The 26,217-nt window shown below is 36.1% G+C and overlaps 1 protein-coding gene across 3 annotated transcripts; it reads left to right on the forward strand.

Moving 5' to 3' along the window:
- Positions 1 to 1,784: 1,784 nt before the first annotated feature.
- Positions 1,785 to 18,533, forward strand: LOC104226285 (bifunctional aspartokinase/homoserine dehydrogenase, chloroplastic-like). 3 transcript variants are annotated; one of them, XM_070170854.1, is made up of 18 exons: positions 1,785 to 2,799; positions 6,299 to 6,372; positions 6,460 to 6,834; positions 7,087 to 7,175; positions 7,283 to 7,586; positions 7,689 to 7,741; positions 7,830 to 8,044; positions 8,121 to 8,208; positions 8,285 to 8,398; positions 9,366 to 9,464; positions 9,655 to 9,849; positions 10,797 to 10,879; positions 15,679 to 15,904; positions 16,148 to 16,293; positions 16,468 to 16,603; positions 16,895 to 16,978; positions 17,090 to 17,182; positions 17,958 to 18,533. In XM_070170854.1, exons 1-18 carry the CDS (start codon positions 2,735 to 2,737, stop codon positions 18,201 to 18,203), a joined length of 2,685 nt encoding a protein of 894 aa, XP_070026955.1. In that variant the 5' UTR covers positions 1,785 to 2,734; the 3' UTR covers positions 18,204 to 18,533. The 3 variants fall into 3 exon arrangements, with proteins under 3 accessions (XP_070026955.1, XP_009776538.1, XP_070026954.1); XM_009778236.2 differs by lacking the exon at positions 1,785 to 2,799 and adding an exon at positions 3,433 to 3,850; XM_070170853.1 differs by lacking the exon at positions 1,785 to 2,799 and adding an exon at positions 5,853 to 5,959.
- Positions 18,534 to 26,217: the final 7,684 nt, after the last annotated feature.

Here is a 26,217-nt window from a genome sequence, read left to right on the forward strand (position 1 = left end):
TTAAACTTAAAAGTCTAGGACATTGTGTCCTGAAGTTTAAACTAAAAATACTATTGAAAAAGTTAAACTTCAAGACACATTGCCCAAGAGTTTGAACTGAAAAAATTAAATTTTAGGATACAATATCCTAAAAATTTAAGTGTAAAAGAAGGATTTGAAATATGAATTCCGTCTCAATACCTCTAAAATGGGTGTTTGGCATATTGATTAACCGCAATCTTGGAGTTATGCATATGTAAGATATGTGGTTATTTAGTGTGTGTTTGGTATGACGGAAAATATTTTCCTATTTTTCGCTATTTGGTTGCACAGGATAGTTTGGAAAATATTTTTCTAAATATTACATTTTTATGCAATTGGAGAAAAATGACCTTCCTAGAAAAAATTAGGAAAATATTTTTCAAAAACTCCACTTATCCTCATATCTAACCCCATCCCCCTCCAACTTTAATTTTTTGTTTTTTTTTCATTTTTCTGTGCCACCTACCCACCCACCCCAACCCCATCCGCCCCACCCCCACCCACAATTTTTTTTAAATATTTTCAATTCTGGTTTTTTTATTTTTCAGTTTACAAGTTCGAAATTTTACGAGTTCCAAAGTTATGAATTTAGAGGTTTATGTTTGAACGTTTGCAGGTTTAAAAATTATAGAGTTTACGGGTGCGAAAGTTTAGTGGTTCAGAAATTTATGAAATTTGTGGGTACAGAAGATTGTTGATTTGAAACACCAGAAAATTAGTGAGACTACTACTTATTTTCCAAGAAAAGTTTCCACGAAAAATATTTTTCGTTATACCAAAACCCTTTAAGTTTTCTATTTCTGAGTGAGAATTTATATGTTATATGCAAAGAATAGCTCATCCTATTTATATTCAAGACATAAAAATAAAAAGCAAAAGCAAATATGGATATAAAAAGTTAAAATTTTTTGAAAAAAGAAAGTATTTGGAGTTAAGTTGAAAAATGATATTTAAAATTTGAAATTATGTTTGGACATGTATTTCACTTGAAAAATGTTACAGTTTTGTGACTTCAGTTTTTTTTTTTTGAAAAATATAAGAAAGCAGTCAAAACTACTTTTTTATTTTCAAATTTTTATATGAACTTACAAAATTTTATACAAACACATTGTTGAAAAATAATAATCTATGGACAAACAGGTACTAAATAACAACGAAGTATGAAAATAAGAGATGAAGCTAGGATGAGAGGAAAGAGATTAATAACCCGTTTAGCCAAGCTTCTAAAATTACTACTACTATTTATTTTTAAAAAATGCATTTTTTAAAAGTGCTTTTCAAAAAAGTACTTTTGGTGTTAAATAATTTATGTTGCGCTAATTAATTTGAAAAGTACTTTTGAATAATAATTAGTGTTTGCCAAACATTTTAAAAGTACTTCTAAGTGTATTTTTCAAAAAAGTACTATAGGGAAGAAACTACTTTTTTCTGATTCTCAAGAATTACTTCTACTTTTAGTCAAAAACACTTTTTTTCTTCTAAAACTTGGCGAAAGACCTTAATTTTGAAAATAATACTTTTTGATAGAAAAGAAACTTAATAGGTGATGCACAATAGAAGACAATATTGTGCGGGAATATAATTGTCCCACTATTATTTATTTATGAAACTAGTGGCTTAATTTTAAATACTTTTTAAAGAGTGGTCTGATTCTAAACAGCGGTGTTACAAATGGATATTTGTACCTCCGCCCGTTGTAAAAATTATACGGGAGAGCCACTTTGTGCAGTGGTCTTTAAGCCATACCCAGCTTCAAATTATTTTGCATCTACACCCGTTTGTGTCTTAAAATAAGTTCAAAAGTACTACTTTGCCCTCCATCAAGATCTGGTCCATCTATACCCAAAATAGATCACCAAAATTTGGTGTCTCATGCGCAGCCGCACGCTCCTCTATCACCGTCGTCGAACTTCCACGTTCTTTGTTTTCTCTCCCTTTTTCCTTTCTCTTTCTATATAGAGTAATTTCTTGTCCACTAAATCCTAGGGTTTCCCTAATAATCCTTGGCAAACAGATCCATATTCACTGTTTGGTAGTTTGGTTTGTCAATCCATGATTTGAATTCACCAATTTAATCGGTGATACTTTCTTTATTTAATGCTAGTTCCATATTTCATGAATTTGACTATTGGAACTAGGCTTTCATGTACATATCTGCTGTCTAGCTTACTCAATTTTTGGCAGTAATACACGATTCCATTGGTAGTGCTTCCTTTCTCTTCTGCTCGCACACTCTATGGGTTCGTGAAGTTGTTGTTTTCAACCATTGAAAAACTTCAGGCTTCGGGACCTGAAGTTCGGCAATAACAGCATCTAACTTCAGTCTCGAATTTCTGAAGTTTATACTCAATTATCTGAAGTATATACCCATATGTCTGAAGTTTATAGTCAAATGTCTGAAGTTCATACCCAAATATCTGATGTATATACTGATATATGATATTCATAACCAAATAACTGAAATTTATATCAAAATGTCTGAAGTTTATATTAAAAAGTCTGAAATTTATAACCAAAAAACTGAAGTTAATACCCAAATGACTGAAGTTCGTAGCAAAATGTCTGAAGTTCATATCCCAGTGTCTGAAGTTTATATCATAAGTGTCTAACACGCATACCTAAATGAAGTTTATAGCAAAATGTCCGAAGTTTTATCTCCTCGTTGTATGTCAGTTTTTACGTTGTATGGCAGTGTTTATCGACATCTTTACTGATGACTCAATTTGTGAATACAGGTGACTATGGAGATAAGGAGCTCTTTTGCTTGTTAAATATGGGGTATCTTTGTCTAAATATTACTAATCTTACTATCAAGTGGGTACTAGTTAAATAATTTGTAAAAATAGGATATAGGTTAAATGACGGCACAAAAATAGGGTATGTCTGCACTTCACCCTCGCCGGTTCTCCTCTTCTCCAGCCGTGACCTTCTTCCACCTTCCTAGATCTTTTTGTAGTTGCATTTACATTTTAAGAAAGAAAAAATTCTTACATTATATTTCCTACGTAATTAAAGTTCAGCATAAGTATGATTTTACACATGCTTTCACCCCAAGTCAATTTCATTTATTTTTTGTCAATAGTTTTCATTGGATGAGAATAATATTGGAAACAATCTTTCTGTCCTCACAAAGTAAAGGTAAGTTTTGCGTACACACTATCCTCTTCAGACCCCAATCGTAAGATTTTACTAAATTTATTGTTGTTGTAGATGGAAATAATAATAATAATAATCAAAGTTTAATCTTATGTACTCGATTCACAATTAGTAGAATGAACCACTTGAAAAACACGACAGTAGTTCTTTATAGCAAATTATATTGCATTATTAGCAATACCAAAATGAGTAACAGAAAAGAACAACGACTATAATCTATAGACACAAATAAAATAGAAAAGATTAGAGTCGAGAAAAGACTGTATTCTTTAAAAAATATAAAAAAATATAAAAAAATAAAAAATAAAAAGAGAGAGACTATATTCAACAGATTGTTAGGCCCCCCGTGGGATAGGCATGTGATTGTGGAATCGTAACCATATCTGCCCCAAATAAGAATATAAATAGCATAATACATATAATTCGATGTAACACAGTGGTTAAACCTACTTCCTCTACCTTAAACCCCTTCCTTTGTCTCTCTCTTTTGCTGCTACTGATACTGGGGAATACTCTTTTCAATCAACTCAACAATGGCATTCTCATCTCCTGTTTCTCCGTCTTATTCTTCATGCCATCATCTCTCCTCAAATTTCAACGCCAAGGGGAAGAAGCTTCCCACCATTCACAAGATCTACCCCTTTTTTCTCCTCCAACGCTCTCCTTTTCTCAAGTAAGCAATCTTCGTTCCTTATAACCCATTTGGCTGTTCATTTCTCTCTTTGTTTTTTCTATGCATGTTATCTTTATGGTAATTGAAACTTTCAAGAATCTTGGATTTTTGTAATTCTTGGTTTGAGATGAGTTACTCATGTTAGCTTTTACCCAGAGAAAAAAAGAGTTGTCTTTTTTAAAGGGTTTATGCACAGTTGCATGGGATTGAAATACAACATGCCTTAAACTATTGGAATTATCTTATCATTTCATGGAAGTCATTCTGCTAGCTTTTGAGCACTGTTTCCAATTAAGCTTTAAAATGAATGTCCTTTTGCGAATTATCAAAGATATTTATTTGCTATAATATTGGAAGGGGGGGGGGAGAGGAGTTGTAAAATCACTGGAAGTTGAACATTTTCTGTTGTTGGTCCACATCTTAGATGAGTATTTTGCATTCATCTATATTGAGACTTGTTATCAATTTTTAGAGAAATTTTTTTAGCGTGTATGTGTTGGTACTTATAGGCAAACAGGGAGAATAGGAAGAGAGAATTTTTTTTAGCAGAAAACTATGGAGGAATGAAGATGTAAGCGTTTTGACCTAGCCACTTGAATTATTTCTACTAGTTGATCCCTGCAATTAACCACTGAATCAACAAATAGTTGTTGAAATGAATTCAACTGGTATAGGTCCCATATCTATGTCCATTAAAGTTATTATCCATTCAGATATAGCAGTTTGATTGTAGATAATTTGCCACAGTGTGGGGTTTCTTGGACAATGTCATCACCTTAAAAGACATAACATAAACAGAAAGGAGCTAACTGATGTCTGCACGATACTGTTTGGCATACAGATGAATAAATGTGGCAACGGTCAAGAGAGTAGTATTAGTCCATTCGAGGAAGCGTGTCCTAGCATATGTAAGCATGTTGTTTGATCCCATAAGAGATGGACACTTCTTAAATAAACCTGATGTTTGATCCCCAAAGAGATGTTTCTCTGACATCTGATGACTTCTTTGTGGAATTTAACGCTACAAACTTTTGAAAGAGACCAAAAAGAAAGAGAAATCCAATCGATGGGGATAAGGTGGAATAAACATCTGCTAATGAGCATGTACTTTATACACTTGAAGATGATGTATAGAGCAAATTAACAAAGACCAATTTATAATGCACATTTTGTCCATTCATCAACACTTATACTCATAAATAATGCAGTTTCACTATTAAGATCTTTTCTTTTGGTCTCACAAAAAGACAAGGTACCATTGGGATGTGAACCTCGTAGAACATTATAACAAAGAGCTACTGCCATGCGTTAGTAAAGCTATACTTCTCAGACATACACAAACCTGCATCTCCTACCTTTATAAATGCTTTTTAATTAGATTGATTAAGTCATTTATATATCATAAGATATGGAAAAGAAAAGACAGAAACGTGTGTCTAGTACTCTAGTTGCATGCATCTTTGTCATGTCCAATTTTATCTTTTATTGATTTTCCTTTTCCCTTTTTTCTTCTGTAAAATGTGCCATATCTGCATGTATTACTAGCCACCTTGATATTACAGAAAATGCAGTACGCAACAGTCTGTAGTTGGTTGACGCAGTCCAATTCCTTTTATCTTCCTTTGCTAATTTAAGAAGGGGTCTCTGATCCATTAGAATTGAATTTGCATCATTCAACTTCTTCCCTTCTGCCGACAGTTGTTGGACTCTTCTAAATTTAATGTCTTGCTAATGCATGACATAACGTTGAAGTGGTCCTCACATGTAAGTAAACTTGGGCTAATGACTGTACTGGCATAAGAAAGAAATTTGTTTTTGCCATGTCTAAACTTCCAGTTCAAATTTAAAATACCAAACAACAACAACAACATACCCAGTAAAATCCCACTAATGGGGTCTGGGGAGAGTGGAGCGTACGCAGACCTTACCCCTATCCAAAAAAGGGTAGAGAGGCTGTTTCCGGGAGACTCTCCGCTCAATAGGGGAGACAATAATATCAGAAAAGAAACAAGAGAAAATGCATAACAACAAAAGATGCCAGAAAGAAAAACAACAACAGAAGGAATATAAGGACCACAGTTGTAAGGACCCTCAACCTCGAAACATAAGGTGGGCATTTCAAGTCATCAAAGGAGCAAATTTGGCGACGCTATTGTTGGGCTATTGGCTACGGGGTTTGGAGGCGTAGGGTTTTCTAATATCCCCCTTCCCCCTCCCTCCCCCCATCAAAAAGGGAAAAGAAAAGAAACAAAAAAGATAATTTTGTCGACATCGGTGACTTATAGTTTAAGCTAAAAGATCCTTATGACTTTGTTATTATGGGAACAGAACTTCTAATGGGCTACCTGGGCACTTACTATGTTTATCCCTTTCCTTTGAGAGTTTTCTTTTCACCTCATTGTTTCCATTCTGGTAAAGTCTCACCTTGCTTTTCTTTTTTCATTTCAGAGTGGATTTTAGTTCACAATGGGGAAGAAGAGAATCATCAAAGTTCAGCATAAGTGCTGCTGTGACGAGCAAAGGTCTATTTTACACTTAAATTTCTCATCATCCATGTGTTATTTTCACTAGTTTCTGATTTCCTCTTCCTTCGTCCAATATTGTGACAGAATACTCGTTGGATGGGGCACTAGAAAATACTCAGCTCCCGAAGGGCGATTGCTGGTCTGTTCATAAATTTGGTGGTACCTGTGTGGGAACATCTGAAAGAATTGGTAATGTAGCTGACATAATAATTGCAGATCAATCAGAGAGAAAGTTGGCAGTGGTATCTGCAATGTCAAAAGTCACAGATATGATGTATGATCTGATTTACAAAGCGCAGTCTCGAGATGACTCGTACCTGACCGCACTTGATGCTGTTCTAGAGAAACATAAATTAGCAGCTGTTGATCTACTTGATGGAGATGAACTAGCTAGTTTTTCATCAAAACTGCACCATGACATCAACAACCTTAAAGCCATGCTCCGTGCAATATATATTGGTATGCTTGCGTTTCCCGTTTTATTTTGCTAATGCCGGGAGGAAAAAGCTTCCTGATGCTTTTTTCTCAAACTAAAAGAAAGATATTTTCGGAATACTTCAAATTCCCCTTCCGTTGCTTCAGTCTGTGGTTAGCATACTGGTTGTCGCTTCAGTGTATTGATTTGTTAGAACTAAAGTGGTTTCTTATTGGAGTTCCTTTGATTGTGACTCCCTTCTTTGGCATTAACTAAACTGCTTACTTGTTTTGCAGCTGGTCATGCAACAGAATCTTTTTCCGATTTTGTTGTAGGGCATGGGGAGTTGTGGTCTGCTCAGTTATTGGCATCTGCTGTCAGAAAGGTTGTTCTCTCATCGATTTCACCCAATCCTTCAAAGCCATTATGCCTTGTAGTTATGAAATTGAAATTTTCCACATTTGCTATACTTTTTGAAATTTATATGTGCAGAATGGTGTAGAGTGTAGCTGGATGGACACAAGGGAAGTGCTTGTTGTGAACCCAACAGGTTCTAACCAAGTTGATCCAGATTATTTGAAATCAGAGGAGAGACTTGCGAAATGGTATTCTAACAATCCATCTAAAACAATCATTGCAACTGGCTTTATAGCTAGCACGCCTCAGAATATTCCTACGACTTTGAAGAGAGATGGTAGTGACTTCTCCGCTGCTATTATGGGGGCTCTTCTAAAAGCACGTCAAGTTACAATTTGGACAGATGTTGATGGCGTGTATAGTGCAGATCCTAGAAAAGGTTTGTCCTTGCTCATTGCATGCCTTTCATGAGCCAAAATTTTGTCAGGTATTTATCATTGAGCTAGGATGTATTCCAACTAAAAAGATACTTCATTTGCAGTTAGTGAAGCAGTAATACTGAAGACACTGTCTTATCAAGAGGCATGGGAAATGGTAAAGTCATGACATTCTGTACAGTTGCTAATTTAGTATGGCCTCTTTCTGGCACTTTCTAACAGCAAAATTTCTCATCCTTCTGCAGTCCTATTTTGGTGCCAATGTCTTACATCCTCGAACAATTGTTCCAGTGATGCAATATGACATTCCAATTGTTATAAAAAATATCTTCAACCTTTCTGCACCTGGAACAATGATCTGCCGATCCTCTGGCGATGAACATGAAGATGGACAAAAAGTGGAGTCCCTTGTGAAAGGATTTGCAACAATTGACAATGTAGCCATTGTGAATGTTGAGGGGTAAGGCTGCACTTGATTCAAGAGTAGTGACATTTACAAATTATTTATTTTACATGATGTTTATTATTCCTTTCAGAACTGGAATGGCTGGTGTTCCTGGTACGGCTAGTGCCATTTTTAGTGCAGTAAAAGATGTCGGTGCTAATGTAATCATGATATCCCAGGTACATATATCTTCTGATTCCTGTTATACTGTTATTGGTATGACTATATGAAATTTAATTGGCTAATATAGTACAGGCTAGTAGTGAGCATTCAGTGTGCTTTGCTGTACCTGAGAAAGAAGTAAAAGCCGTTGCAGATGTTTTGGAGTCTAGGTTTGGTCAGGCTTTGAGTGCAGGGCGACTTTCTCAGGTATTCTGCTCTTCCTGATTGCATTTAAGATATTAAACAGTGTCGTAGCAGTAACAGAAAGCGAAAAATGGGAGGAATGTTGTGTTCAGTTCTTGGCAGTATTTTAGCAAATGCCTTTTGCATCTATTGCGCTTTGCACCTTCCATTTCCTGGTTAAGGTTTTAATTTGAGCCCTGTTATGTGATAAAGGTCCACTAGTCTTTTTCTCTTTTAACTTGTTCATTTAGATGTTGTGCGAGACCAGTTAAATGGAAAAACAGAAAGCTCGCAGTGAAGATGTGGTGTGACAAAGCTTCAACAGGTCTTCTCTTGGAGTATAATGCAATCCCTTTCTCATGGGGGTGTTTTTTAGATATGCATTATGTAACACTGAGAGCTCCAAGGATCAAGAGTTCTTGCTTAGGAAAAAGGCCAAGAGAAGTTCTGATGTTGCTGTTTGCTGATTTGGTCAGAAAAAGGAAGAGTACAGTCGTCGTTGGATTGAGCATTGTCCTGCAATATTGGGCAAGTTATGATGATAGGCAGATCAGAAAATTGTGGCATTTGATTCTGGTTTCTTTTAACTTGAAAATTTAAATATTAGCTCAATAAAGTCTAAGAATTGGGAAGGCTGTCAAATTCTAGTGGTAGCAGATGCAAATAGGAAAGAGGACAGACTGAAACAACATTTTTTGTGTGCCTAATCAGCAGTGATATAAGCGCTAACCTAGTCCTGCTTTATCGTTTCAATGTGTAGGGTTTCTTTGACCGTTGGATTCAGCTTTGATTTGAAACGGTGTGATTGGCTTGTTTCTTTCTACTGTAGCAAAATGGATTGGGGTTCTTGGGGGTTGTTTTTTCTGTCTTCAGTTTTATGAAGTTATCTTTTCCCCTTCTTGTCGTTTCACTGTTTGCAATTGTATAATCAAGCTACCTGATTAAAAGCACTTCTTTTGAACAACCTGATAATACCTTTAGTTCTTCTCAGATTGCAGTAATTCCCAATTGTAGCATTTTGGCAGCTGTTGGTCAGAGAATGGCAAGCACTCCCGGAGTTAGTGCTACACTTTTCACTGCACTTGCAAAGGTTTGGCAATTTTCTACCTTTACATTTTTTAAATATCTCGTGTATTCCATAATCCATCAACAGTAGCGCAAAATAAATGTCAAGCAATAGTTGTATAATGATGACCTCTATAATATGTATGGTATCTTTCTTTTTTATAATGGTAATTTTCTGAATGTCATAGTCTTCAACATTTAGCATTTGAATGCAGGCTAATATCAACATCCGTGCTATAGCTCAGGGCTGCACGGAGTACAACATCACAGTAGTTGTTAAGCGAGAAGATTGTGTAAGGGCTTTACGTGCTGTGCACTCAAAATTCTATTTGTCAAGAACAATAATTGCTGTGGGCATTGTTGGACCTGGATTAATTGGAGCTACATTGCTTGACCAATTAAAAGATCAGGTTTACCAATTCAACTTCTCCTATTGGAGTAGTTACTTTTTACTCCTTGGTTATCGATTCTTTTATAATATTATAATCCATGACTGTTTCTAGAACATATTTTGATTTTCCCTTTCTTTTTTTTCACTACACAACATCAGCTAACAAGCCAGGACTATAATGTTTAACTTTATGTCTATATTAGCTTCTGTCTGGTAAGATCTTTTGTATTATAAGGATGTTTCAAATGTTATAGTTCTGTTTCAGAAACAATATTTTATGGCACGTTGGCCTTCATTTTTTAAATTGATATAATCTATTTCAGAAACCATCTTGCCAGACATGAGCCGTGGTCAACAAATTGACATTGATTGTTTTTGCTTTTATCCTCTTTTCCATTCACTTCTGGAAAAGAAAAAAAGTAGGAAACAAGAGAAGAAACACTTCTCAGGAGATGAAGGCCCATGGTTCCCTTTTTATTTTTAAAGGAAATGAAGGCCTATGGTTTCCATGCCTATTAAACGTGTTTACTGCTTATTGTTTACTTTCTTTCATTTGTGAAAGGCCTCTATGCAATGCCACAGGCACACTACGGAGTATTCTGGTCCATTAGTTGTGGTTGTTAGTTCATTTGGAAGTGTATCTGAACCAAAGTAATTATGTTGTTGATGTCGCTTGCACCTTTTGTTTCCAAAGCACAGTCCGTCAGCTTTCATTGGCATAATGATTATGACAATGTTGTTTTTCGACATTTATGGAGGATACTTCCAAAATTTATGACTTCTCTGCTTCTTGTTTTTAAGGAAACATTTTGAATTCCAAAATATATTATTATGATGCACTACAGCTGTGAATGCAGTGATTCAGATACTTGAGGAATAATTCATTGCTTAACTTTCCGTAATTTGTGGCAATTCTTCAAGGAAATTTTGGCAAATGACACTTCAACAATTCCCCTTCTTTGACAGACAGCTGTCTTAAAGGAGAAATTCAACATTGACTTACGTGTGATGGGAATAACTGGATCGAGGACAATGCTACTGAGCGAGTCGTAAGTCTTGAAAGTTGTATCTTCTTTTAGATGTTAACTGTTTTTTGTTATACCTCTAAATATGGCCTTTGGCCCCTTAGAATCCCTTGTTAAAATCAGTTTTTCTCAGCTTCGATGATTGGAAACAACATTATGAATAAAAGATAAAAGCACAACACATTCAAGTTTGCTGCAAATAGCAACCTGATTGCTGAACTAATGGAACTAAGTCTATTCTTTTTTAATCAGTAAACAAGAGATATTATTAATCGGAAAAACCAAGACACCTAGATGGTGACTGGTACGTGCAAAGTGGGCAGTCCCCTTCGCCCCAAAAAAATAAAAAAAGAAAGAAAGAAAAGGAAAAAAAGAGGAACGGGATAGCCTCTACACAAAGATCCTGTTCCTGTTGCGAGCTAATGAATATACATCTTGTGATGTACACCAGAAGGCTAGCATACAAATGTATCTGAATTTCATCTCTTGTTCAGTAGCTGCTTTGCCCTCAGAAGGACTTGTTTCTTCATTTGAGACCACAACCAAGCAGCAATTCTTCATAGAATTTGGCATAACCCATTTTAGTTCAGAAATACCGAGGAATAGATCTTTGTTGTCCCTTTTTTTCAAGTCGAGGGTCAAAAGTGCAGATGTCTCACCTCCTTCAGATTCTGCTAGCAAAAATTTGCTCAAAAAAGGTTTTCGTGGGATTAAAGAGCTCTCTTCCACCTTCCAGAGCTCTAAACCTTCTTGTTTGAGAGCTATATCAGTTTCTGGCCAAAGCTTGGGAGTAACCACTTCGGCAAATGTCTTCCTGTTGGTAGTAGGACTAGTCCTAGCCACTTGTTTGTGCTCTTTCTCCACAAAAAATGGTCTGGCGAGCTTTGTTTGCTCATCCATATTTTTCATTAACTCTTGGATGATAATTTGCCTTGTTCAGTAACGATTCATAAGATATCTCCCTATATGTTGAATTTCTGGTAGATGGAATACTCATATGTCTGCTCCTTCCTCCACCATTTTCTGCAAATTCCACCTTCTCAATCTGATGCTAATCTCATAGCCTGACGACTCCATAGGAGAATACTCGCTGATGTGAATGCTTGTCATTAAGTTCCTTTTCTCTTGATCCACCTGTACCATGTTGGGAATGGTCTTCCTTGATGTTAAAGGACTTAGTACCAGTGATAAACAAGAAACTTCTGCCCTTGAGAAATAAAGAACTTAGATCTGCAGCTTAATAATTAAAGGAGCACTTTTGAGTTGTCAGAGAAAAGAGAACTAAGGTTGTCGGGATTTTAGGGTGAAGGGAGACATTCTATGTCTAACCTACTCTGGAGTTGCATATGGAACTAAGTCTATTCTGTTGTTTGAATTTGATGATGTAATGGTCAATTTGAAATATGTATCCATTTTATTAGAAAAGTTGGAATGGCTTTTTGGTTAGCAATATGTTTAAAATAATTAATGATCTGGTGCTAAAAAGAAAATATAAACTTAGTTTCTATCAGATGGCTGACACTTCAAATGCTTTTTTTGGTTATAATACTATAACAGCAACAATATACCCAGTATAATCCCACAAGTGGGGTCTAGGGAGGGTGTACCCCTACCTGGCGAGATAGAGAGGCTGTTTCCGATAGACCCTCGGCTAAGAAAAGGTGAAAAGAGAGAAAAGGGCAGAAGACGAAGAAGAAAGATGAAGAAAAAAGAAAGAAGAGGGAGACAAAGGGCGATGAGGAAAAAGGGAGAAAAAGACAACAACAACAAGTAAAAGAAAAAGTAGCATCAAATAGTAACAATCAGGAAAGTACGATACACGAAGCGAACGAAACAACAGACAAATACTAAAGATAAAAAAAGGACAGCCAGGTGCACTAGGCTCCTGCTATGCGTGGGGTCCGGAGAAGGGTTGGACCACAAGGGTCTATTGTACGCAGCCTTACCCTGCATTTCTTCAAGAGGCTGTTTCCACGACTTGAACCCGTGACCTTCAGTCACATGGCGGTCACTGGAGGCCAAAGAATACGAAAAAACAAGAGCGCTACTAATCTATATTATATTAAAAGCACGAAGAACCTTAATGAAATGTCGTTCGCCTTTTTAACCCTTTTAAAATATTGTTTATATTGGACAAATTAGTCATTTTATTATTTTCCAAATATTTATGACTTTAAAGTCAACTAAAATATTACATATTAAATTATTTCTTTATCTGAACTAATGTAGGAAGTCCTAATATTTAGGATTTAAAATCAATTAGTATTTCAATTAATCTATAGAACTATAAGGAAAAACATAAAATCTAACGTGTGAAATGTTTGGTAACATATTTCTTTTAAGGTGTGGATTCCAAACGGCAAAGTATTCTTATATGTGGCAAAAGTCTTGAAATAATTAAACTCAAACTATATTATCAAATTGGCTATAACATTTGAAAATATATTTTATATAGATCTCACACATAAATTATATAAAAATAATAAACGAAATAAATAAAGGAAAGAATTAAAAATATCAATGAAAGCGGAAGTATGGGGTTCTTGGATAATAATAGAGGTGCTTCACTTTTTAATAATGTTTTACGTTTTCATATATACAATTACTCATTTTATGTTACGAAATTTAAAATGGACCAGAATATTTCATTAATGATATTATTCTATATCATATCGTTAGCTTTTAAAATTTTAAAATATTTATCATATTTATTCAAATGTCGAGAAGAAATCCACTATAACTCAAAAATTATCAGTGATTCCAATAAGATAATTTATGAAAATCTTTAATTTTTTAAATAATATAAATTAAGCTAAATATAAGTGGATTTCTTGATTAAAAGAATAATTGTTGTTCCTGAGAAATTATTCAAATTTTAGATTTTTTGGTATATAATGATTGTTAATTCTTTGAGATTTATAAATGTTTTCCTTTTTTTTTTTAATTGTTTGGAACATGTCTTGCATGGATGTTTTTCATCCATTCAATTTTTTAACTATTTGAAAAAGACAATTCCTATTTAAAAAATCTAATTAGAATTAAACATTAAAAATTTAGTATAAGGTAACATTGAGGAATATGAATAAACCTAAAATATTTTTTTTTCAAATTCAACATATAAGTGAAATCATTTTCCAGTTGACACAATTCTTAAGGTATATAAATTATTTTCATAAAGACCATTGGTGATGAATGAAATCCAAAAATCAAGTAAAATGTTTCAATTGACACAATCTTAAGGTACATAAATTATTTTCATAAAGACTACCATTGATGAAAGAAATCAGAAAATCAAGCGAAATCTCTTACACTAAAATGTTAAGAGTTAAATTATTTAAATTCCAAACATGAAAAAACAAAGACGATTCTATAGATACGAAATGTATTCAAAATAAGTAGACATTAATTTCTTTTTTATTTTTCATCAATTCCTACAATTGACTCTAATTTTTTTTATATTATGCTATTTATTATAAAATATTCATTCGATATTAGTCATTCCAGATTTTACATTACCACTTAATTCATTTTCTTATGAACTATATGGCCAACCTCTTCATTTCAAATCTCTAAAAAAAAGATTCAAATTTTAAAAAAATTATATTAATTTGAAGACTCTTTAAAGAATCATAAAAAAAGTATAATAAATATCCAGTCATTTTAGATGATGTTATGACACAGAAATGATTATAATTGTCATGTAATATTCAAAAGTATGTTCCATTTAAATTTAAGAGGAAATACATGTGTTCGAACAAAAAATAGTGACCGATTTTTTAGATTTCACATTAAAAAAAAGTTAATTATTTTTCAAATATTTAGAATAGCAAGAGAACTTGTGAAATTGAAGTTATAATATTATAAAGTTGATTTTTTCAGTTAAACTGTTGATTGACAATTGAGAAATTATATGAAGCAGTTTCTTTCTTTATCGAGTTAATTATACACGATCAACATGTATAGTCATCTTCAATAACTTAAAATTTTATTTATAATTAGATATAATTTTTAACTAAATCATATTTATTGAGATAGGATACACGCGCATCATGCGTACCTTGAGACTAGTACTATTGGAAAAGAACGAGGAGTTCTCGACTACCTACTAGGATTCTACCTTAATCTTCGACCTCCACACCTTTCTATCTTGGGTCATATCCTCAGTGAGCTGAAGTAGCGCCATGTCCTATCTAATCACCTATCCCCAATACTTATTTGGCCTACCTCTACCTCTTCTCAGACCAGCCATGGCCAACCTCTCACACCTCTTAACAGGATCATCTATACTCCTCCCCTTAACGTGCCCGACCCATCTCAGTCTCAACTACCGCATCTTGTTCTCCAGGGGGACACTCCCACTTTGTCCCGAATAACTTTATTCCTAATCTTATCTCTCATGGTATGCCCACACATCCATCTCAGCATCCTCATTTCTGCTACTTTATCCTCTGAACATGGGAGTTGCCCCATACAACATAGTAGGTCTAACCACCACTCGTAGAACTTACCCTTAAGTCTTGATGACACCTTCTTATCACATAAAACATCGGATGCAAACCTCCATTTCATCCACCCCGCACCAATACCGTGGGAGACCTCATCGTCATTCTCTCCGTTACCTTGGATTATAGACCCGAGATACTTGAAACTACCCCTCCTCGGGATGACTTGGGTATCAAGCTTCACATCCACTTCCGCTTCACGAGTCTCGTCACTGAACTTACACTCCAAGTATTCCGTTTTGGTTATAACGCTATACATATCGATATTTTTAAATGCTCTTCAGTAGCATGATCCTAAGGCGTTCTTGTCAATGTTGATAGGGGTATTGACTTGTCTAAATGGAGGGAGCTGCTAAGTCTAAGAGGAGAAATGGCCGACTTGAGTAAGTTTGTTCACCATGTACGTGGAAATCATTTCATCCCAAACACTGTGTTGGTGGACTGCACTGCAGACTCTCATATAGCAAGCCATTACTATGACTGGTTGCATAAAGGAATACATGTTGTCACACCAAATAAAAAGGCTAATTCAGGACCACTAGACCAGGTAATACTTTCATATTTGATTTTCTGAACTTGCCCACTTTCTGGAAATACCTAAATAGTAGTTACATCAACATGTTCTGATCATTTTTTGCTTCCGTCTTCTTTCCACTCCATTATAGTGAGGAAAAGATGACGATGTTTTGAAAGTGTTGTTTTTTCTCTCTTTCACTAAAAAATTTGAAATTGCTGAGAGGGAGCTTCTAATACCTGTTATTGCATTTTTCTTTTCGTAAATTGCCTCCAGTACTTGAAGCTGAGAGCTCTACAGCGACAATCATATACACATTACTTCTATGAAGCTACTGTTGGAGCTGGTCTACCAATTATAAGCACCTTACGTGGACTTCTTGAAACTGGGGACAAGATATTGCGGATTGAGGGCATTTTTAGGTTGGTAATGTTAATATATGCGATTGTGATTTGCACTTGTTACAAACTCATTCCTAAATATTGAATTGTTACTGATGAGGTGACTCATGCCTTCACTACCTCTTGCACTATGGGAAATAAAATTTTTTAGTTTGGTTTCTTCATATTCAGTTTCATCTTCTTTCGCTTTTGCAGTGGAACTTTGAGTTACATATTTAATAACTTTGCGGGCTCAACAGCGTTCAGCCAAGTGTTGAAGGAGGCAAAAGAGGCGGGTTATACTGAACCAGATCCAAGGGATGACCTATCTGGAACAGATGTTGCCAGAAAGGTATTGGGTGATGGTTTCACGTATCTGATTTCTTTTCATTCAAGTGTTAGCTAAAATAAGCTGATTCCTCTATTTCCATTTTCCCACAAAGTTAGTGATGTTAAGCGGAATTTAACATCTTGGGATCACTGCTTGGCCAGAGTAAACTACTCTGATTTTATTTTTAAGAAAAATGGCCAGTGTAAAATACTCTGATTTTGCTTTTGAAAAAAAGGCCACAGTATAAACTTGGGTGCTACTCTCTTGCATGACGGGTTAGAATTTTATTATACAATGGCTTCCATGTTCCAGGTGATAATTCTTGCTAGGGAAAGTGGGCTACATCTAGAGCTTTCAGATATCCCTGTTCAGAGCCTTGTGCCTGAACCATTACGGGTGAGTGCTTAGTTTAATTATGTGCAGCATTAGTTCTTTTGATAAGTTATGTTCGGCATTAGTTAGATAGCTGTTTTTCTCCATGAAGTAATTTTTAGTGGTCTTTTTCAGGATTGTGCATCTGCTGAGGAGTTTATGCAGCAGTTGCCACAATTTGATCAACAATTGGCTAAGCAGAGGCAAAATGCTGAAGATGCCCGGGAAGTGAGTACTCTGGACTTAAATCTATAGAAATGAGCTGGACTGTTACGGATACTTACTGCTGTGATGTTCATCTTGTCCGAAAGAACCTACTCTCGTACTCCTTCCATCAGAAACTGATGATCGCCTTTTCAATTGCAAAATTGTTTTCATATTCCTAAAGCGGGAAGCTTTCCCACACATGACACATTACATAACATCAAAAAGCATTACATGGGACTCGTTTAACACCTTGCATCCAAACTTTTTTTTCAATACCTTGAAAATGCTGAAAGGTGACGATCATGTTCTGACTTTAACATATGCACTTTTTTCCGAGGACATTTTAATATCTGTACTATGTTAAACATGGATGGTCAATTTAGGATAGAGGAGGAAACAACTTCGTATGAGATATGCGACACTAGGAAAGAGAAGCATGAAATCTCATTAAAAAGAATAGAGAAATTGATGAGTCATTTAGCATTTCAATCACAGAAGTAACGGATTATTCATAGCATATAGAACTGTTCTTCATCATTGAGAACTTATTTGATTCAATCTTTGGGGCAGAAACCTAGTGAAAGAAGTTTGTATTTTAGAAATTGTTTATTTATATGTAACATTTGATTAGGCCACACGCATCATCTTTGTGTGATTCAATCTAGTTCAGCAGCAGCACATGCATAACAAATATTTTCTTGTCAGAAGACTGTTGGAGTAGGTCACAAGCATGCATTATATGTTTTTTTTCCTTTGTATTTGTGCTATTTTTATATGACAAAATTGATGTATGAAGGTTTTGAGATATGTTGGAGTTGTGGATGTTGTAAACGGAAAAGGGACTGTTGAGCTGCGAAGATACAGTAAGGAGCACCCATTTGCGCAACTCTCTGGATCAGATAACATAATTGCATTCACAACTGAAAGATATGCGACGCAACCTCTAATAGTGCGTGGTCCTGGTGCTGGTGCTGAAGTGACAGCCGGTGGAGTATTCTGTGACATCTTACGACTGGCATCATATCTTGGTGCCCCATCATAATTCATTTTCTCCAAGCCTTTTCTGGTACCAAGTTTCAGATTCTCGATGCAGTCAGCAACCTCTATCGATATATGCCACACTGCAGCCTCTCTCTATGCTTTGCATGAATGGTGTTGCAGTTTGAGCAATAGCATGGCTCACTCCGTGACTGGGTTTTTCTCTTCTATAGGAATCATTGTAACTTGCTCATTCATGAATGCAACTCTGAGATTTGGTTAAGCTGTATTTTGGTTGAGATGCATGTATCTTGTAGGGTACTCCCTTGTTAGTGAAGTGGATTGGTTACTGTATGTCGATGCAATTAAGCGTTCAAGCCATTGTTTCTCTTGACCGTTTAGTGTTAATTACTCCATATCCGTGCTGCATTTGCTCAAATTTGTTGTGTGAACACGCTTGATCGACACTAAATGGTACTTTTAGGGTAAAAAGGTAATTTTGTTTCTTTTAATTAGCCTATATATGGCCTTCCACGTGAATGGAGGAACGGAGCTGCTCCAAATGATGTTGGGGTATTAACTCCTCTCCCAATTTGTGAATCACGAAATACCCTTTTTCGCCCTATATTCTAGTCATTATCAAATGAAAAATAAGAAAAATCACATTTATAATTTACTAGATATAAGGAATTTTAGTTGAGTAATGGAAGAAATTTCACTAGGATAAGGCAGCAACATATGGCAAATGATCATTGTTCAAATGCAAATGAACAGATTACTGAACAGCAACAATAGCAAATTTAGTGTATTCCCACAAATGGAGTCCGAGAAGGATAATGTGTACGTAGACCTTACGGATCTTATGAAGATAGAGGTTGTTTTCGATAGATCTTCGGCTCAAAAACAATAAAAAGGAAGCAATAAACAATAGTAACAACAAGGTAATAGGACAATGGAATAAAATAGCACAACGTGTAATAAAAAAAATCTAGGAATAAGAAAATACAAGAATAATACCAATACTACTAGTAAGAATAATATACCATGTAATAGCAAGGATTTAGGAATACGAAAATCCAAGACTAGTACTAATACTACTGATAAGACTAGGAAAAACTCTCGACTACTTGTCAACCCACAACCCTAATTCTCAACCTCCACACTTTCCTATCAAGAGTCATGTCCTCAGTAAGCTGAATCAATGCCATGTCCTGCCTAAGGCTGGCATGTGGGCCGGGCCCATGCCTAAGTGGGCTTCGCGGGCCGGTCCTAAGTGGACCCGATCCCAACTTAAACGGGCTTCGCGGGCCCACAAACTAATGGTCCCGGGCCTAAGTGGGCCCAACAGATACTTTCTATTTTTTTAATTTTTTTTACAGAAGTTAGAGAAAAAAAATGGTAATAAAAATATCTAAGGCAATTCCTTGTAAATTATATTATAGAACTGTGACCTAAATTTTTTATTTTAAAGACAAAAATATTGTAAAGAGATATTCAAAGTAATGCATTATAATTTTGTTATAGCATTAAAAAAATATGGCAATATCTTTCTTAGTCTTCCTTCCCCCTATGGAATGAGCACAACAAGGTGCTAATACCACCATTGAGAAGAAAAAGAAACTAATCAAGATGAGCCAAAATACAAGTTACATAATACATACTAATTTTTCTAAAAAATCTACATGGTATCTCTTACAAACTTCATAAATCTATTAAGGTCCGGAGGAATTTCCGTTGGTGGTGGCGGAAAAGAAGCTTGGTCATCACTGCTTCCGGGCAAAGTAGAATCCTCTGCAAGTTCAGCTAGCATTTCTTCGTAAGTTTCGTCTACCTCTGGTTGTGATTCAGTAAATCTAAATTTTTTTCTTTCCGAACGGATCCAATCTTTGAAAATACTGATTTTTCCAAGCTCTCCCTCATAGACGCTCTATACTTACCGAGTTGAAGTCTTGTTTGACTGAAAGCGCTCTCCGATGTCATTGTTGAAGCTTGAATAGTTAAAATGTCTCGGGCCATCCTTGAAAGAATCGGAAATTATTTTTCTTTGTCCTTCCACCATTCCAAAATATTAAAGGAGCCGTCGGGATTCACTTCCTCAATTCCCTGTGACAAATAAACTTCAAGCTCATTTAGTTGTGAAAAATATCTACAAATATCCGTAATTGTGCCAGCAATAAACTGCCTTGTGTGACATGAATTAATTATTCTATAAGCAATAATGCGCTTTTGCATTATCCAATCCTCATCAATCCAATGACTAGTAACAGTAAGGTAATCACAATCATTATCACTTCTACCAATATCAGTTGTAATAGCAACACGACAATTTATATGAGTAAATAAATAGCGCAAATATTGTTCATATTCATGTTAATATTTATATTGCTCTTTACGGTTGTGCGAGAAAAATCTTTATAAGTAGGATTCTAAACTTTTCTAATATAATGCACAAAGTGAGGGTTAAAAGGAAAACTATAGGTAAGCACATAACAATAACCATTTTTGCCAATTCTTCCTGATCTTTTTTGGATTATAATATAAAATACCACCAGTAACAGTGTTAATTCCCGGTTGAAATTGATTTGACCCGATACTAAGGTCAGCCTGACTAGGTACACTTGTCCCCTCGGTCAAAACTTTCATACGAAGATATCTAACTTTATCTTGATGGTGTAGCAATATGTGTCTAGTCAAACTTCTCGTCCCCCCATCCCCCTCCCCCAACCTCCAACAAATTTAAAAGCTAACTATTTGCCACAAGTTTTACACTTATACTTATTTTTTTCTCTTAGTTGAATAAAAAATTATAACGTCCCGACTGGTCGTTTTACTTTTTAGAATCTCGTTCCCCTAAATAATACTTTTCGTACTTGCTTTTACTAATTTATGACTTGCGGGGATGGTTGGTTCGGGATTTGGAAGGGTTTGAGTTGAAATCGGAACACTTGGCTCCTTAAGGATGGCTTAAAAGGTCAAGTTTGACTTCGGTCAATATTTTAAGTAAACGACCTCGGAATCGGGATTTGAAGGTTCCAACAGGTCTGTATGATGATTTCGGGCTTGGGCGTATGTCTGTATCGGGTTTGGATGACCCGGGAGTGTTTTGGCGCCTAATAGTGAAAGTTGATTCCTTAAGGATTTTTGAAGTTCTTTAAATTTGGTTTGGAGTGGGTTTTTGTGATATCGAGATCCGAATAGAATTCCGAGATCGAGAATAGTTCCATAATGTCATTTAAGACTTGCACTCAAAATTTGGTATCATTCTGAGTAATACAAGTACGTTTCGGCACATTGGAAGTAGATTGAAGAACTTGAAGTTCATAAGTTTGATTCAATTGGTTTTAGGGTGTGATTCTTAGTTTTAATGTTGTTTCGGGCATTCTTAGGGTTCGAGCGAGTCCGTATTATGATTCCAAACTTGTCCGTATTTTCGTGCGGGGCTCCGGAGGCCCCGAGCGTCAATCGGACGAGGCTCGAGCTAAGTTGAAAAATTTGAGAAGGAGCTGAACCTCCAAGTTTCTGTCATAACCACACCTGCGGTTGGCTAGCCGCAGGTGTGAGGCCGCATAAGTGGCTACGTCATCGCAGATGCGGCCTAAGGGGAGGAGCCCATGTTCCGCAGATGCGGCTCCTCTTCCGTAGAAGCAGTCCGTGACCGCAGATGTGGCCCCAACTGGCCCAGCCCTTTTTCGCAGAAGCGGACGATCTCCTGCAGAAGCGAGACCGCCGATGCGGTTCCCTCACCGCATGTGCGGAAATCGCTAAAGGCAGTGGCCTTCATTTAATATGGGAATTGTGTCATTTTTGACAAATTTCACTCCATACTTGGGCGATTTGGGAGCTTCAAAAGTAGAGATTTCAACCTAGCTTTGGGAGGTAAGTTATTTCTACTTAATGTGAGTTTAATACATAGTTTATGGGTAGATTATAACATGGAAGTTAGTGAAAATTATGGGTTTAGAGTAAAACCTAAGGCTTTGACAAAAATGAGATTTAACCACGAAATTTGTTATGGAATGTAGTAGAAATCATATATCCTTGATCCTTAGGTTATGAGTAACAACTTTCTTCAAAAATTTCGGGAATCGGGGCACGTGGATCCGGGGATGGATTTTAGGAACCTCGCATTTAGGATTGGAAAATTAGTTTAATAGTTAGAATATGAACTCTTGAGCATATATTGACTAGTTCTTGCCCTATTTGATATTTTTGGATCGTTCGGCTCCGATTTGAGGGTTTGAGCACATTCTTAAAATTTGAAGTAAGTTTTGGGACGAGGTAAGTCTCCTTTCTAACCTTGTAAGAGGGAATTATCCTCATAGGAGAAATAACTGAATATTTTTCACTAATTGCGGGGCTACGTACGCACAAGATGATGAGAGTCCATGCGTAGCTACTATTATGCTTAAGTCCGGGTAGTCTAGGACCTAAATGCATGCTTTACTTGCCGTATTTGTAACTTAAATGTGAATTTAAATTGCGTAAATCATATTGAACTTCTTCGAGGTTAGACTAGATACTTACTGGGTACATATTGTTTATGTACTCATACTACGCTTTTTTACTTAAATGTATATGATCTAAGGCAGGTGCATCTAGCTACCCGTCCGGCGGGCGTTCCTGATACTTGACCGAGATTCCACGATGAGCTGCCCCTTCTGAGCCGTTCAACAGCATACCTCTCCTTTTGTTATTACTGTCTATTTTGTTTCAGGCAGTAGGATAGTTATATTATTTTGTACATTCTACTAGTTGCCCTCGTACTTGTGACACTAGTTCCTGGCACACACATTAGTAGACTATTATTTTTGGGTTGTATCCATATTGTTATGATCCCCTTTAGTCTTTCCCGATTCAGTCGCCTTTTTTTATTTGTTAATTGTCGATGTTTTGAATTTAAGTTAAGTAAATGTCGAGAATGATTATTTAAAAGAATGAACTCACTAGTTAATTAGGGTTGGCTTGCCTAACAATGGTGTTGGGCGCCATCATGACCTATAATGAAAATTGGGTCGTGACAAAAATGGCCAAACAATAGATGTTTCTATCCGTTTAGAAGGTTGTCTAGAAAAAGTAGGGGTAGTAACAGGAGGGTCAGACAGGGCATCATTTGGATTATTATCAGTTGGGTTAACTTTAGGAGCAGGACTAGTGGGTGTATCGCTATCCGGTTGCGTTTCATCAAAATCTATTTCTTCATCATCATTTTCATCAATAGGTGGATTACCATAAAGGGCATTCATATATTCATGGTTTAATTGTTCACTGGGTGCAATATTATGACAAAATTGCCTCTCGGTAAATTGTAATAAACTATTATCGCTATCAAGAATAGCAGGTGTATGACGGGTAACATGTTTGGGTCGGGGAGCTAGGGGAAGTGGAGGAGGAACAGATTGGCTACTAGATTCACCACTCTTGGATTTTTCCTTATTTTTACTAAATATTTTTTTAAGGAATAAGCCATCTTAATTAATCAAGCAATACAAAGTAAATAAAATAAACAAAACTATAATATCAAAACTTAAGAGTTAGAATGAGTTTACCGAATTGGCGAACAACTTATTGAAAATTAATTATCGTTGAAGACTTCAATTCACCAACTTCACAATTTTTTACAAATTGTAACAATAAAGTAAGCAATTATAGAAGAAAATTAGAGAGAGAGTGAGGGAGATTGATTATTTTTTGAGAAAAATGAAATAATGAAGGGGTATTTATAGTTGAAAATAGGGGAAAAGTATAACTATAAAAAGTTTGGGGTTAAAACAAAGATGGAAAAGGTTAAATGGCTATTTTGTAAATAGCCAACGACTATTTTGGCAGAGAAAACGGCTAGATTTTAAATGCCCAAACGGGTAGTTTTTTTTAAATTTATGGTTGTTGGGCCTGCTAGGACCGGTCCGGTCCGGGTATCAAACGGTCCGATCTCGCGGGCCTCAAGATTTGGACCGGCCCACTTGCTAGTCCCACCTCCCCGGTCCCGGTCTTAAATGGTTCAGCCCGTTTAGGCCCACTAACCACATGGGCCGCGGTCCTGGGCCGATCCTAGGCAATTAGACATTTAGTCTCATTGGAAAGTGACGTGGCTTTACCAGACTCATACGTGCCTACTTCTACTAGTAACGAAAAACGTGACATGCTATTAGATATAAACGACAATATCATTAACCCTAATAAGAATACTAACTCTACACGACAAACTAATAAACTAACAAATCAACCTACTACTAATCCTTCTATTACTGATTCTACAAGTAATAATCTTTCCCAAAAATTTGAGAATATCAATCCCCCAAAGCATGTTGTCCACATGGCGATTAAAGAACCAAAAGATAAACAAATGGCCATTGCCAGTGAACACGGAAAGGATACCAAATCTAACACCAATCCCATCTCCTCATTTGATAGCCCAGATCCCACGCCTATTTTAAACCCATTAAATACTAATCAATCCACTCAAAATGCCAAGAATCCCATCTTCTCTGAGAAGGAGACACAGACTAATCCAAATACTAACACAACACTAAGGGTGTAATGTGGGTCGGGCCCAGGCCTAAATGGCCTCGTGGGCCGATCCTAAGTGGGCTCGGGCTTTGTAGGCCGGGCTTAAATGGTCCCGGGCTTCGTGGGTTTTGGTAGGAACCGGACCGGGACCGGGATCACGAACTAATGGTCCGGGGCTAAGTGGGCCAGTTCCGGGCCTAAGTGGGCCCGACAGTTCAAATTTTGTTTTTTAAAAAAAATTGTTATCTAAGGCAATTCCTTGTAAAAACTATATTACATAATTGTGAATTCAAATTTAAACACAAAAATATTGTAAAGAGATATTGTCACGACCCAATTTTCCCTCCGTTGGGTTTCGTGATGGCACCTAGTCTTAGGGACTAGGTAAGCCTAACATTTACTGAATATTAACCATAATAAAGAAAGTCTAACAGCTTCAACATAGAAATCTTTATGGAATATACTTTTTTCCAAAACCGGCGGTACAAGTCATAAGCTCTACAGAGTTTTGCTACAACTTCTAAACACAACTATATGGAAATAAGTACAACAATGTGAATACAAAATAGAAAGGTGACTTCGAAGCCTGCGAACGCAGCAACAGGGTTACCTTGAGTCTCCTCGGCAAGAATTCGCACAGCTACTATCGAATAATACCTGGATCGGCAAAAAACAATGTGCAGAAGTGTAGTATGATCACACCACAGCGGTGCCCAGTAAGTATCAAGACTAACCTCGATGGAGTAGTGATGAGGAACAGTCAAGACACCTACTAGTCTAATAAGCAGAACAAGTATAAGTATAGAAACAATAGAACATAATATCTATATAGAGACTACGCGATATGGCTAACAACACAAAAATTGCAATAAGGAAAGAAAACAACAAGTTACACCGGAACACTATGATGATAACACAGAAAAGTGAACGAAAGTACAACCCAAATCTGAAATCACAAATACAGCAAAGACAAGTCATACTCAGCAACTACGACAAATTTTGACATTGGTCTCAGCTAGCAAACTTCAATCGATTAGTCAAATCCTTCAAGTGATAAAAATGTTTCCAAATATACTTCGTTCAAATAAATATTTTCCAAAAATAGTTCTTTTGAAGTAATTACCTTTCGAGTATAATCTTCTCAAATAAGTAACCTTCGAATATAAGTCACCCTGTGACACCTCATCTCGTAATCATACAATACCGATCTCAATACCTGAACCCTAACACTTGGCATCCTGTGCCCTCATCACACCACATAATCATACTGATAACTAACGTACCAAATAGAGACATTCTCACATGGAAGATAATAAACAAGGGTATGCGTCTATACTCGACAATACCAAAAAGCCTCCTATCCGATTAGGGTGCTTAGCCCCGTGTATGCTTGTGCAAGTTTTCTAACATATTTCATACCATCTAGTAAGTATAAGGAATAGAACGGACAACACATATAATGTTTACACAGGGATAGGATCAATGAAAACCACATTTCAAAACACAGTGATTTTAATAGGGGATCTCCCAGGATACCGTCCCGTAGTCCCAAACGTAAATGTGTAAAGGAT

The sequence above is a fragment of the Nicotiana sylvestris genome, chromosome 3 (genome assembly GCF_000393655.2).
Source record: "Nicotiana sylvestris chromosome 3, ASM39365v2, whole genome shotgun sequence".
In the NCBI taxonomy this organism is placed as follows: Eukaryota; Viridiplantae; Streptophyta; class Magnoliopsida; order Solanales; family Solanaceae; genus Nicotiana; species Nicotiana sylvestris.